This window comes from Glossina fuscipes, unplaced genomic scaffold (genome assembly GCF_014805625.2).
Source record: "Glossina fuscipes isolate IAEA_lab_2018 unplaced genomic scaffold, Yale_Gfus_2 61541, whole genome shotgun sequence".
Taxonomy (NCBI): domain Eukaryota; kingdom Metazoa; phylum Arthropoda; class Insecta; order Diptera; family Glossinidae; genus Glossina; species Glossina fuscipes.
The window spans coordinates 720589-735316 of record NW_024003752.1 but is presented as its reverse complement, the minus strand read 5'-3'; the positions used below and the strand labels follow the sequence as shown (position 1 = coordinate 735316).

Genomic DNA, 14728 nt, shown 5'->3' with positions numbered 1-14728 from the left:
AAGTCGTAGAGAATGTGAGGAGTCGTATGCTTGCAGGCTTCTCTGCTATGAACTCAGCTACCACGGAAACCTACGACTTCCAAACAGTAACAATCCATGAAGCCAAAGTTTCCAATCTCAGAAAAGAAATAATCTTTTATATGGAGGATTGTTTTACAAATTGTGATGGGCCCTGACAATCGAACGTAAATTACCCATCCACAAATAATATGTTCACGTCGTGAAACGACTAGCGCTCAAATATTTTTTTAGAGGTATATAATATATTATTGAAAAGAGATATAGAGTGGCCCACTGTTGTTACCACTAAACTACGCCACTTTGATATTTTACCTAGGTGGTAGCCATTGTTCACTCCATATGCTTAATTTCTTTCTAAATCGCAATACAATATGTAGATGCATAAAATTCAGCTTAAGCCTACTAAAACCTCTCTCTTTTCTTTACGAATTGTACTTACTTGTCACGTATGTTGAATGATTTCTGACCCTCCAAGCTTTCTATAAACGTTAATACAAAGTACTTATTACTTATCAATTGTTCGAAATGTAACATCGCAGCATCGTAATTAGTATGAGGACTATTCATGCGCAACTAAAAAAATACATTCTTATGACATATTCGTACATTTTTCAGTATACTTACTTTCGGCGAATTAAGGATAGGATGATCAGAGACTCCAGGGAAAAATACTTTCATGATATAATTGACATGATTCAACGTTGGAATACCGGAAGTTTCCAAATCTGCTGTTAAATCCGTCATGTCTGTTTGCAATTCTGCGAAAGCTTGTTTACATTCAGAGCGCACATTGCTTTCCAAGGTAATCATTTGGATTTGTATTCGCTTATATTCACGTTCCGCTTGAGTGGTTTTTCGTCTGTATATAACCAATATTATTATCAACAAGATGACTATCAAGGAAATTGTGAAAATGATTCCCCATATAGCATGTGAAAATGAATAGGCCTTCATAAGATCATATTTTAAATGGCCAACGACAAAACGTAAATTGCGTCCTACTTTAACAACAACTAATGGGAAATCAGACGTTTGTTCCAGGCCACTCTCATCGGTGGGGATCGGTTGTTTCTCCGGAGGAGTACATAGAAGTTGAGTAAGTGTGAGACTTGTAACATTGCACTGACCAATACCAATTGTAACGTTAACGTCAGATTCGTCGGAAGCAATATTTAGTAATTCTCCCTCAATAACTAATGTGTCTCCTTTGTACAATTTTATACCTTCGGGAAAGGCGTGGTATTTAGGATCCGACACGTAAGCTATGCTACTACGTATTGTTGAGAAGTATTTGCCGAGATCACGTACCCATTGAACGTTATCCATAACAAATCCCACTTGTAAATTAAGCTGAGTCTCACGAACTTTCACGAAAGCAGCAATATCTTCTCCAAAATAACCATTATTGGTAATATTGCTCAGTGATGTATATCTAAATGAAGCATTTCTTTTAAAAGCGCTACGTTTTTTAACATCTATGTTTAAAGATGACGGCGAATCGATATCAACTCTAGTAAGCTGTCCTTGCTGAAATTTTTTTTCCAGCGACATTTTGTATTCCCAAAATTTAGCATTCACCACCGGTGAAGGACATTCCATTTGGCTAGCATTTATGACTATACATGTTGTTTTGTTTATCCTTTCGGTGCCAAAAAACACTTCCAATTCAGGGTTCTGTATAGAATCCAAATACATGCCATGAACTGTCAGCAGTCTTCCCCCACTAGCAAAGCTTCGCAGAGGCTTGATCTCCATGATAGTAGGATCATGGGTGTAATTATATATAGAACAAAAACGCGGCAGATGGGAGTGGTAATGGTAGGCATACTTCCCGCGAGTTGTTACTAACTCGTGGTCATATGCGTTTATTGGCCTTTCAAGATGGTTTTCGCAAGTATAAGTACGATTTGCACCGTCTACAAACAAACGTAGTGTGCGTATAGGTTCAGGTTGAGTCGCTTCTGAGGTAACACATGTCAAGCGCGAAGAAGATGCCTTTGTCATATTGATGTGACACTCATATTCATCCAAAAAAGCTCTTATATTAGAACCGATATTCAAATATTTCCCCATTAACGAGATTTGTGTTCCGCCTGACTTTGGTCCAACTCTAGGATGCAGACCAATTAGTTGGATATCCTTAAACTGAAATTGTACACTCGACTCCGTAAAGCCAGCGTCATTAAATACTTTAACTGGTGCTGTTATTTCATGATTAACACCGCCCGTCCGACATTCTATTTTAACAGAGATTTCATAATTAACTAATTCGCAGGGTACATTTCCTATGGAAATCTTCCCACGCACATCTTCTTCTTTAATACCTAAATTACTACCTTCAATAGTCACCAAGGTACCTCCTTCGATAGGGCCAAACAGTGGTTTAATCATGTCTATGCGAGGACGAGGACAGTCATTTGCTCTCGATAGTGGATAATTAGACGGTTTATGCATTAATCCGTGATCCGTCGTCAGCGTCATTGATGAACAAGTGTCATTGTAGACACATGAGTTTCCACACCACGCACATTGATATTTGGAATCGCGAGTGACACACAAACTGCAATCTGCATGCTCACGATGTGATCCCAAGACATCGCATTTGTATAAAGTGATTAAGGCTGTATCAATGTAATGCTGTCGATTCCACGTAATGTCGACTTTTGCTTCGTATTCATATGTGTTGGTTTCGTAAAAATATGGTGTTTTTTCGCAAACCACAAAACGATTGGCCTCAATCCGAGCGGGTAATAGCATTTGAGCTGCTTCAATTTGTACTGTGCATAAAAATCCTGAATGTGCGTTTTTAGGTCTAGGTAAGTTTTCAATCTCTAAACGTATTTCCTTTGGTACACGTACGGGAAGCAGAAGAGGCCCTTGCACACGTTTCAGATGTGGGCATTCAAAGTCCTTGGACATCATTTTTTCCAAGTTTCTGCACTGCTCAGATTTATGGACGCATTTGTTGTCAAAGACGCACCAATTACAACTCCAAAAACTACGAACGCATGTCCGACAAATATTATGACGAGAACAATCAAAAAAAGAAAATGAACGCGAAACGAAGTCCTTGTTAGTCTCTGAACTTCTCACAGAAAGTGGCACTAAGACATGGTCCATGTTAGCAGCTATTATTGGGCGTTGATCCAGTGGAGGAGTGTTACATGCCAAGCCGTTTTCTAAAACCTCAGCATCGATTGGCGTAGAATTACCAAAAACACAACGATATTTACCGTTTACTGGTTCAGGTAAAGTTTTTATAAGCAACTGAACTTTTGATACATCCGTAATCGGTAACTTGTCCGGCAAAATCGATTCGAAATCAATGCACTGCTGACCACTACCTAGGGAAAGCCAACGGGCTGCGGCAGTGTCCTTTTGACAAGTTGACCGAATGGTGCACCGTTTTTCTAGGGAACACCAACCGCAGAAAGGATCGCGAGATTCTAAGCAGGCGGAGCAATTTGTGTATAACGAACAATGTTCTATTTTTAATTTTGTTATCTGTAAACAAAATAGGAAAAAGTTGTATCGTAGTTTATAAATTCTTGGAATTAGATGGCAAAGAATATATTCCATTTTTTTTTTTAATACGGGTATTTAACACTTACTGTACTGTCAAAAAAGCGAAGAACTTCAACGAGCTCGAAAAGGATAAAACAACGAACCACAATATAATTTTGACAAGATTGAATAGATATCTAAAAAATAGCCATTCCTAAAGTGCATCACTTTTTTTTTTTATTACAATAGATTTACAGTCTATCCAAGGAGATAACAATTTTCAAAAATTACATAAGGTATATAAATTCTTTGCCAGTTTCAAATTTGGAGAGCACCTAAACATGTCCATCTGTCTATCTGCGCAACTGTGTAGTATGCGGCAAACATTTTCTTGTTAGCGAAAGGGAAGATGTTGCGTAAAAATTTGCAAAAGAACTTGAAAGCGCCCACATATAATATCTACGCAATACGAACTATGAACACTTGCTTTCCGTGTTTTTTGCTTGATATTCATAGAGTAGAACACGTGCTGCATATAAACATCCTCTTTTATTCTGAAAATAGAGAAAACCAGCCTCATCTACCCGATATTATAGAATATGGACATTTAACTTTTTAGTCCTTTCCATGATAACGGCCAAGAGAATGTTCACAACAAACATAGACAGGCAGACTGCTTAAATCTATTCAGAACTTGCTGCCGATCAGGAATATATATATACTGCAAACGTTTTGACAATATGAATATATCCTTCATCCTTCGATGATAGATATAATAAAAGCAAAGAATAATTGAAAAAATCTAGCGGGACACATTCATTTTTTTAAAAACCGTGTAATAATATTCGCAACGTTTGTGCCGTATTGTATCGAAACAACACTTGGCAAGTACTGCCTTATAAGATACCAAAAACATAGAATCTTACATCCCCAAAATGAAAAAAATCAATAACCAAATCAACAAATCATTACGAACCAAAATTATAGAAGCATCTGCCAACTTCATCGCCATTATCGCTAATCTCCAAATAGGCAAGTAATAGTAAAAACAATGTAAATTAGTCATCGGTTAAACGACAAAAATGACAAAAACAAATTTCCATTAACACGAGTAGAAGAAATACTAGACAAATTAGCGAAGCACTATACTTCAGACCTAACTGGTTCTTTCCATGAAATTAAAGTAGGCGACGAATATAACCACCAACGGTTACTATCAACTTACAAAACTATCTTTCAATCTCAAAATATCATCTAACAGCCGTCAACGCATTCTCAGTGCAGCACTTATCGGAGTAGAAATACAAGCTTTCTTGTATGTAAACTAAGTAATAGTATAAGAAAGTAGCTAACGGCATCACAATAACAACCTACTCGAAGTATTCCAAAAACACACCAAATTGAAGCTCCCAAAAATTCGGTTTTCTACAAAAAGAAGTTATATACATTCAACACTTAAGCACACCCGAAGGAATGAAACCAGACCCATCAAGATTCGAAGTCAACATAAATCATCCCATCTCCAAAGAGACAGATGGACTTAGACGCTTCGTAGTTTCCTGCAATTATTGGAAACATTTTATAGAAAGTTGTGCTCCTTTAAATGCACAACTAAAAGAACATGAAAATTCTTTTGGTCGCGAAAATGTGAAAGAGCCTGTGACGAGCACCGCCAAAAACAAATGGGACCTTAATCTGCCAACCTTGATAAACCATTCATTCCCATTCCACAGACTCTTATGAAATATTTTTAGGAGCTATAGCTTTCTCAAAGAAGAATAGTCAATGATTTGCCTATATCCTATGCAGGCAAATTACTGAAAAACAATTACTTGCTATATACTATGGCATAAGATGTTTTCAATCCTACTTATACAGAAAAAATATCGCAACCATTACAGATTAGAAACCACTAATCGGACTTTCCACGCATAGAAGTCCTTCATCGCAACTAACATCAATTAGACTAGAATTAGAATTCATTATGATTTCGATATATATAATCGAAAAAAAATATAAAAAAATCATTCGTAATTATGCATATATGTCTAAACAAACTAATCAACATTCTAATGTAATAAATCGTAAGCAGACTGACCATCTCCGCATGTGGGAGTGCGCCCTAAACGACCTAAAGAAATCAACGGAAAACAAATTTGAATACGATTTCAAAATAAGGAAGAATACTTTAATAAGTGATGATAAACTTACTGTTTCCACGTTGTGATAAAACTCAATTCTTAGATATTTCTCTCGAGAAGGTTATAGAATGATGATAATACATGATATTCGAAGGGTTAAAATATAAAAGGGTTAAAATAGAAAAATATAATACGACGAGGAATAATGACATAATGATTTTAAAAAAATCAATTATGATATAATTAAATATATATTAATAAAACAATATCGTAAGTCGCTGCAATATTGAGACAATTAGTTTGTAAATACATGTGATCTTTCATTGAAAATACAAAATCCACCTTATATTAAAATATGGTCGTCTCCATAGCTTTGCAAGTGAGATTATTTAAGTAACAATAAAATAGTAAATAATTTTGCTGATTAACTTTTTTTACCCATCCGCATCCGCATCAAGCTATGCACCAAAATATGTAATAATTTGTAATTATCCTATAAATTTTGTTTTATTTTTATGTTACTCTTTTGTACTTTAAGTTATTTATAAAAGGCTAATTTTTATTAAACAAATAAGCGTTCTTGTTACATCTAACATAATCTTGACGTCATTGTCCTTCTTTTGCTTTTGCAAAATTGCTGCAAACAGTTGACTTTGCTGCTCTCTGGTCCTGTCTTTAGCTACACAGTAATAATTTTTGAAACGCTATGAGAGCACGTTACAATTACCTCTAGAGAATTGAATTGTTATCAGTTATTTGAAAATAACTCAGAAATGATCTGTGTGCTTGCAATCTATATTGCGTTTCCACGCTTCTCTTAAACGACTAATAGACTTTTGAACGTGTTCACTGCATGCAATCTAGATAATGTCCTGTTTTACGACCACTTGAGTGCTTCCATAATCTTATCTTTCTAACTTATCAGTTCGCAGCGAACTACCTACGCACCGATGTTACATACCGCCCCTAACTTTAATACAAAATGCTAATAGCTATGACAGATAATATATAGATAATATAATATAACTTGGTATCTAACCTGTTATGAGTAAAGTATAGGTGATAAGCTCGTATTGGAAAATTATAAATTAGTGTCAATGAGGAAAAAGGGGCGATATATCAAATATGATGAGATATGTCAAATGTCGATATAAATCAATTAAATTAGAAGTTAACTGAAAGTTGAAAAGGTTCTGAATATAATCACCAAAATTAAATAAATATGGATATTTAATTTATGTTAGATCTGCAATGAACCTCATCTATACGATTTCTTATGTTTATTGGCTTTCAATTAATCAGTAGAACAATATAGTGATTATGTAGAAATGGTATGAAGAAAAATACCAGGTGTTACCTTATTCATGGATAGTACATATAAGAAGTCTTTTCTAGGTGAGGTAAACGTGTCCTGCAGGATCATATTTCCGGGATCAATTATTATTTCTTCGTACTCCCCAGGGTTTTGTCCAGAAAGCAACACTTTTTTTATAGAACCATGCTCAGTTCCAAGAAAAGCCAATGTGTGTGGACCCGTAGTAGTGGCCGTAACAGAAGTTACGGAAACATCACTAAATTGGAATAAAGCATGCGAAGTTATAGGTGCAACCCCGCTAATTTTTAGTCCAACATTACAAAAACTATAGACGTTACTTGTCGTCTAAAAAACGCAAATATATTAAAAATGTATTTATTACATATTTTTGTAAGAGCTTTGTAGCTCCGAATACTTACGCTTGGGCAACGGCCATCATCTATGGTCCCTGATATGTAACCCAAATTTCTGTCCTTAATTGTTCCATTGAAGCATAAATGTATATTTTCATCAAAAACTTCTTCAATTGCTTTTAAACTGTAAAGACACATGGCAGATTTGTTTCCAGGCTGATTTGTTATTTCTAATGATGGTGAAAATATGGTCAACAAAATATAATCGTCGCGTTTTATGCCCATTTGTTGCGCCAATTTTTGTCCTGCTTCAGTAATTTTAGCAGCTCGTAATATATTATAATCTACACTTTGCGCGGTGGCAAGACATTGAATAGTTATCTCCGTATAACTGTCATAATTTGAGTCCGTAATGCAAATACGTGCTAAACGTGTTATATAACCTGCTTCTTCGGCCAAATGTGACTTTTTTTGCACAATTGCAAAATAGGCATATTCAGAAGAATTAAATCCGTAAACATAATCTACTAGAAAGTCATCACGATATTTTACATCAATGTTTATGATAGATTGCTTAATTTCAAACTCCGCGTAATTAAGATCATCTAGCCGTCTTGACGAAATAGCGGGAACATCATGCCGATAATCACCGACATTAGTAAAGGTTGTGCCGACGTAGAGAATGTCTTCCTTTTTCCATGAATATTCAGCAGGTCCCACAAACGCATATGTAGACGCAAATTCGTCGTTTGCCGCCAACGGCACATCAATGAACTGTGGGTTGTTTGGAAAACGTGACAAATTATAAATATCACAAGCCCCTTGCCGAAGACTACCACAAGATATCAATATGCCATCATTTTGAGCATAGCTGACAATCAGTATTTTGTTATGATTGTTCACCAATGTTGTTTCAACGTCATCTGAACAACCACTAGCATGACATTGTGGTGAATCTTGTTTCGGTCCCGTAATAGCCTGGGAAAGAATACGCAAGTTTTCGTTTAACTGAAGTATTTTGTTGGTAACACCAGCGTAAAAGACTTTACGCTTCTCATCATAAGCCAGATGAGTAAAATAGTTTGTCGGATGTAAAGCTCCAGATGAACTTGAAGCATAACTTGTGTTAACTACATTTGAAGAGACGGTTGTTGTCGAACTATTTGTAGATGAAATTCCGACGGTTTGTGGCAAACTAAATTGCGCCACAATGTCGTTTGATAAAAATTGTTGTTTTTGTAGGGTTGAATTAATATTTGTAGATACTAATTTAGTGTTGTATATTACTGAAAACACAACATCAACTTTACAAAGATGGATAAGAATATTGGCATAAATAAAATAAAGTATTGGCCACCGAGTTTCTTTAGTTTTGAACTTGTGCTTAAAACTTTTTCTTTTTTTTAAGCAATGCGTAGAGTTCCTTTCGTAGTGAAATATTTTGTTTAAGTAGGAGTCATCATTATTTAAAATTTTAATCTGCAGCGATAACATTTCTTGATTTTGATGAGACGATAGTTTACCCGTTTGTGTTCGAGTCTAGAATAGGATAGAGATATATTAAGAGTGCTGGGAAAATTTGCCAAATAACTACTTACTGATACTTGAATCAACTACGGGGGTTATATCCAGTTTGTTTGTAACGCAGAGAAGTATATGTCAGAGATTCTTTAAGCTACATTTAATTAGTATGAAGGGCAAAACCTATTAAACCCCATGACTCTGTGTTTACGCCACGGTTGCGACCTCGAAGCTCCGATAAAAACGATGATTTCGTGTTCCTTTCTCACCGCTTGGTTAAATTTAAAACTCAGTTAAATCTCATATGCTCTTCTACAAAAAGTAAAACGTTCAAATTGAAATAAGTAAGAGAATTATATTTGGCCGTTCAAATTGAAATAAGTAAGAGAATTATATTTATATCCATCACCGTTCTGAAAAAGACTAAAACAAATAATTAAAGATTAAGACAAATAGTTAATGGTAAATTATTTTTGGGTTTACAATATTTTTCTACAATCCCTCCTCATCAAGTACATCATTCGTCTTTACCTGTGGTTCTTTTACCTGAGGTTATTTGAGAAAGTTTGTAATTGAATAAACAATAATTATATATGCAATTATCATCATTCGAGTTCCTGCCGCTGAATAGTGCATTGTAATTTTTATACTGTGGCTTATAATCTAATCTAATGTGGTTATACTCTAACCTATAATACAATCATAATAATAATTATAATTATCCCCTCGTAATAATTAGCTCCTCGTAGATAAATAAGTAAGTCTCTTTCAACGTAATTTAAGAAATAATTGTGGTCATACTATTATCGCCAGTTGAAAATGTGATGTGTGAAAGATCTTTTGGAGGAGCATGGGAAAATAGAAGAAATGCGACTCGCTGGTAAGAAAATTGGCGAGAAAGGAGTTGCGATAAATCGGAATCACTATACGCTTTCAAAGACCCTGACAATTACGGTTGCAGCTGTAAATCAAAGAACCAAGCGGAATATGATATTTAATGTTGAGAAAAACTTTAATTTGAGCGGACCTGATAGTCACTTTAAATATTAAAGGGACGTAGGACATACTCGACTAATGGGTTACAAGCGTAACCATGGCGGTAGATTTCTCATGGTAAGTGCAGCATTTGTAGCACAAGAAAAGTTAAAAATATGCTTTCTACCCAATAATTTAGTAGAGTTTGCTGGAGCGTTATATGTTGATAATTTAACATTCCAACAAAACAGCGCTCTCATCCATGCCGCATGGAGTACAGAAGATGTTTTCTCATTCTCAAAGTCTAAGCAGTATTTTACTCTTAAGGAACTTAAACTTAAAATGTGGTTGAAATGTGTTGAGATTGACGTGACCACTTTGAGAGACTTGGTGAGTTGTATGTCACGCGGACTACAACAAATCCCTATTCATAAGGGTGACACAATACCATATTAATTACTACGGAGTAACAATAGAAATTAATATTAAGTTGCATTCTTGCGCATATAATTATTTTCTACGAAAAACAAATTTATTGTGTTCTTTCCGGTACAACACACAAATTATGAATATGTAATTTTTACATTTTTAAAACGTATATATAAAAGCGAAATTAAAAAAGGAATGCGTTGCAAATATAAATATATGGCTCTCTCTAGAAGTTCTTCTATTTTATACCCATTACACATTAATTATGTGGACATTACACTTTTTTAACTAGAATTTTTAAATATCAAGATAATACAGCATTGCAGTTATAATCTGCCTTCTAATTTCCCGCTTTTACGTCTTTCAAACTGCGTATACCTAAGAAAGCCCAATCGGTTTTCGTCTGCCCAATGTTATCCCTGCACTACGATCGTAGAGCGAACTATTTTCATTTGGCTTAGTTTCTGCGGTGCTATTGGTGAATTTGCTATAAACGTTCAAGTTGTGTAAAAGAACTATAAGCTGCAATCATTCTCTGCTTCTTCCTAATAACTGATTAATTAATGAAACTAGTAATGAAATAGGCGTGAATTCTCTTCGATTTATAGGCAAAATATTAAATGATAGCCCAACTCTTCGTGGGCATTAGGAGAAACCCGTCAAAGATTATCAACTTAGATGCAACATCGGCAAACTCACGACTAAGAATCAGTGCGAGGTATCTCCTAAAAAAGTTCTGACAATGTGCAGACCATTAATCCGAACTAAGACTGAATTTGCATATACTACTACCTGTAATTTTCGTATACAGACATTCGAAAGTAGAATTTTAAAACGTTGTACTACACCGGCACCCTAAACTCCTTAACATATCCATTTGATTTCTGGTGCAAGGCCGATCTTCGAAAGAGCTCTTTATTTTACTTTTTTTTGAGAATTTAGCTAAGGTTAAGGTAAGGAATCTTTTCTTCCACCAGAAAGTTATATATGTCAGCGGTGTAGTCCACATAGTCCAAGCTACATATTTTGTTCTCAAAAACTCTACCACATTTTTTATCAATATGTACTTGAAATACATAAGATGAATTATAAATCTTAAACTGAGGGCCGCCACCTAGTATGGATACAAGGTGACTGTGGCTTATTTAAATGAAAAAGCCGATTTCAATGCAGAAAGAACTCAATTTCATAGTACAGTTTTATCCATCGAATATGTCAATAAAAAAATAGGGCTAACTCGAAAACACATCCTCCAGCAACTAAACGATGATTTTAAAGAAATTGCCTGTAGAAAACCTGAATCGCCTGTCTAACGGATATCACTGTATCCAAATGTAATTTTATTTTTCCCAATACCTTTGTGATGTACAGTAACAAGCTTTAAATTCGGTAAAGCATATAAATTCTTGGCTAATTTCAAATTTGAAAACATGTCTATCTGCCCAATTATGTAGTGCCTGTGGTAAGCATTCCCCGCTATTGAAAATGAAGCCGTCGCCTGCAGATTTGCGAAAGAATTCGGAAGTGACCCAAACTTTTCCAATGACACATCTACAACACCCATACTGCGTTGTTTCTGTTTTGGACTGGGTTAGCCTAGGAAAAATGCAGCTGAAGTTGAGGCAATGAAAGTTGGCTTGGTGTGAAAGTATGTAAGCTATACGTTGGTATATGAACTTTAGTGCACAAAACTGTCGTTTTATAAACGGTGACATTCGCATAGGTTATTTTGCTTCGAAACTACGAAGTTTCCAACGCGGGGGCATTCACAAGCTACCCAACAAGAGGCAGAAGACCAGAGGTAATGATGCTGAACATTTCGATTATTAACTTTTGCAAAAGGTATATTTTCAACAAATTTGAATTTTAGTAAGAAATACTGAGAATTTCTTTGCACACCTAGCATTTGCGAAACCTTTCAGACATGGGCTTCCACGACAGAATATATGAAAGGAAGACTCTGTGCAACTGACGGTTCTAGTAGTAGAGTAGACACTTTTGAAGGTACATCAACAAAAGTAATTAGATACATACAAGCCAATGAAAATATAACGTATCAACTGTGGTCAAACGTTGATACCCTACTTTCGCTTAATAGCGCCGACGGTACTTTCGTAAATAACAAGCTAAGCTATTTGATTTCGATAATCTTATATATAAAATGCCCAATTGCTAAATCAACTTAGGCTTAAATATTAGAGTAAACGATATTCTAAGTAGGGATTTTTTGCATCTTACATTATAGTATAAGTTACCTCACTGAATTTCAATCAACCAATTTTTTTTTTTTTAATCTTGAAAAGGTCGTTTTACATAAAAGCATACAAAACTTCGCGAATGCTTGACAGAAAATGCTGGTGAATGGATTGTGAAAAATTATACAAAAAATGACCATGCCACTTGGGGCGAGCAGTGGAACAAAGATATTTTGACAGATAAGTTATAGAAATTCAACAACAGACGCCCGTTGAAAAGCATCTAATTTTAAGCTAGTGCGATATATGCCCTCATATAAGAAAGAGAAATATGTGTATATAGCGAGGCGCACTTGTACAGTCCAAATAAGTGTATAAGCTCATTTCAGTTGCCACTATAACTCACACTTCAACAGTAAGTCCACTTAACATATACCAAAAAATTTCTTAAAAAGGAGTATGTTGAAAAACTTGCAATTTATGAAAAAAAAATTTTCATTTTGCAAATACATTGAGATGAAGTGGAAAAACTCTAGCTTAAATAGTACACCCAAGCGTAATAATCCGCAAAACATAGCAATTGCGGAAACCGGAAGTTTTAAAAGGATTACGTATTTAAACAACACTGCGAATAGTTTCATAATAATGAAAAAAGCAAACATTTGTTAAAGCCATTCGCATCGCAAAAATTCTTCCTCATTCTGTTCTGCTTAAAAATTAACAGCTTTCAGGCGAAAAGACCTTATCAAGAAAACAACTGAAAAATTATAAGTCACTATTGCAGCAGCTAGCGAATAATTGCAGAAAACTTCGGTTTACATTTCATAAGTCTTGCAATTGGGTTTTTTATTCTGAACTGTAAAGTTCTAGGAATTTTTTTTTATTCCTACTTTTACATTTATGTGATAAGACGCACAAAAGACGACTAACTTTTAGAATCTAACTTCTGCATTTTTCGTACTGAATAACTTGCCTTTAATTATTGGCTTAATAGAGGGACCTGAATTATTTCCTTTTTAAAATACAGCGGAATAGTTGCGCGGTTAGCAAGAGATATGGAATCGAAATATTTATTTACGGTTTTTATTTGACATTTTATATGCACTTTAATTATAAGTAGTAACTTCTTTAAACTCGTCGCGCAAACCTTATTTCGCACATGGATGTGTTTTTTTTTTTTTGTGACATTTAGAGCTGTAGAATATTTTACCTTAGATAACGTATGAGTTTGTTTGTTTTATTTCATATTTTGAGGAATTTTTGGTAAGAGGTTCAGAAATTATTAACACAATTTAATTAAAATGCTTTACGATTTGCACATCCTATTTCCAAAAACGCCAACTTCAGTTCACAAAATCACTGCTGAATTTAAGACGTACATACTAAAATTATCGATTACAGTGGAAGAATGAAGTATATTAATTTAAAGGATGAACAACCCTGCATATGATAAGATTGAACATTCTGTTTCAATTCCATTATTAGTCAAACCTGCAGTCTTAAATAAGGATGGCATCCAAAGTTATCAAAGCGAATATTAAAAGCAAGGAGAATTCAATTTCATGATGATTAGCGTCTTTCTCTCTATCAAGGAAACACTTTTTACTGCAGCAAAGGCCATTGAGTTATAAGATGTGCGAATAGGTATATCGCTATGTTTGAAAAACATTATAACAGGCAAAATTAGTAACTGGTACGAAGCAAAGCCATTCTTCTCTATATCTTATTGCGGATTCATATTCTTTTCCCTCGTTTTCTTAGAAATATGAACAATCCATATAAATACAGGTCCTCGTTACAACATGGAGTAAAATTTGCGAATATTATGACACGGTTTCAATACAACGCGATTTGAAAAAGCCGAATCAATCTTCCGCTGAATTTTTTAATTGTTTTTTGACGTTATGTTTATTTTATCGTTAATAGTAGGTCTCTCAATCAACTTTGGGAAAAAAATCAAAGATTAGTTGTAATTTTTGGCGATAAATCATATATTCTTTCATATAAAAACTTACTTTTAACTATTCTTTAAGACTTATGCTCAATAAGACACACTACCTTTGATTTGATTTGCTTTATTTAGAACTACAAAGTTACGTGACTTCTGACAATCGCTGAATGTGTTAAAATTCTAAACCCTTACTACAAAAATCCTGATTATGTAGAAGGTACGTGGTTATGGCCCGCACAGTCCGTCTGGGCATACTATAGCTAAAAATGTGAAGAAGTCTAAAGACACTCCGTCTCTAACACATTTGTTAAGGCCTACATTTC

General features: G+C 34.8%; 1 protein-coding gene across 3 annotated transcripts in view; it reads right to left on the bottom strand.

The window, feature by feature from the left end:
- The window catches only part of LOC119643717 (plexin-B), a 61235-nt gene extending 47409 nt beyond the window's left edge, over positions 1-13826 (bottom strand). For 2 of the 3 annotated variants that reach the window (XM_038043149.1, XM_038043148.1), the window contains exons 1-6: positions 13665-13826; positions 8933-9167; positions 7401-8873; positions 7024-7326; positions 646-3525; positions 461-594 (exon numbers count right to left, since the gene is read on the bottom strand). In XM_038043149.1, the coding sequence (XP_037899077.1) occupies positions 461-594; positions 646-3525; positions 7024-7326; positions 7401-8828 (4745 nt within the window). In that variant the 5' untranslated portion in view covers positions 8829-8873; positions 8933-9167; positions 13665-13826. The remainder of the gene's footprint in view (positions 1-460; positions 595-645; positions 3526-7023; positions 7327-7400; positions 8874-8932; positions 9168-13664) is intronic. The other variant, XM_038043150.1, reaches the window with a different exon arrangement.
- Positions 13827-14728: the final 902 nt, after the last annotated feature.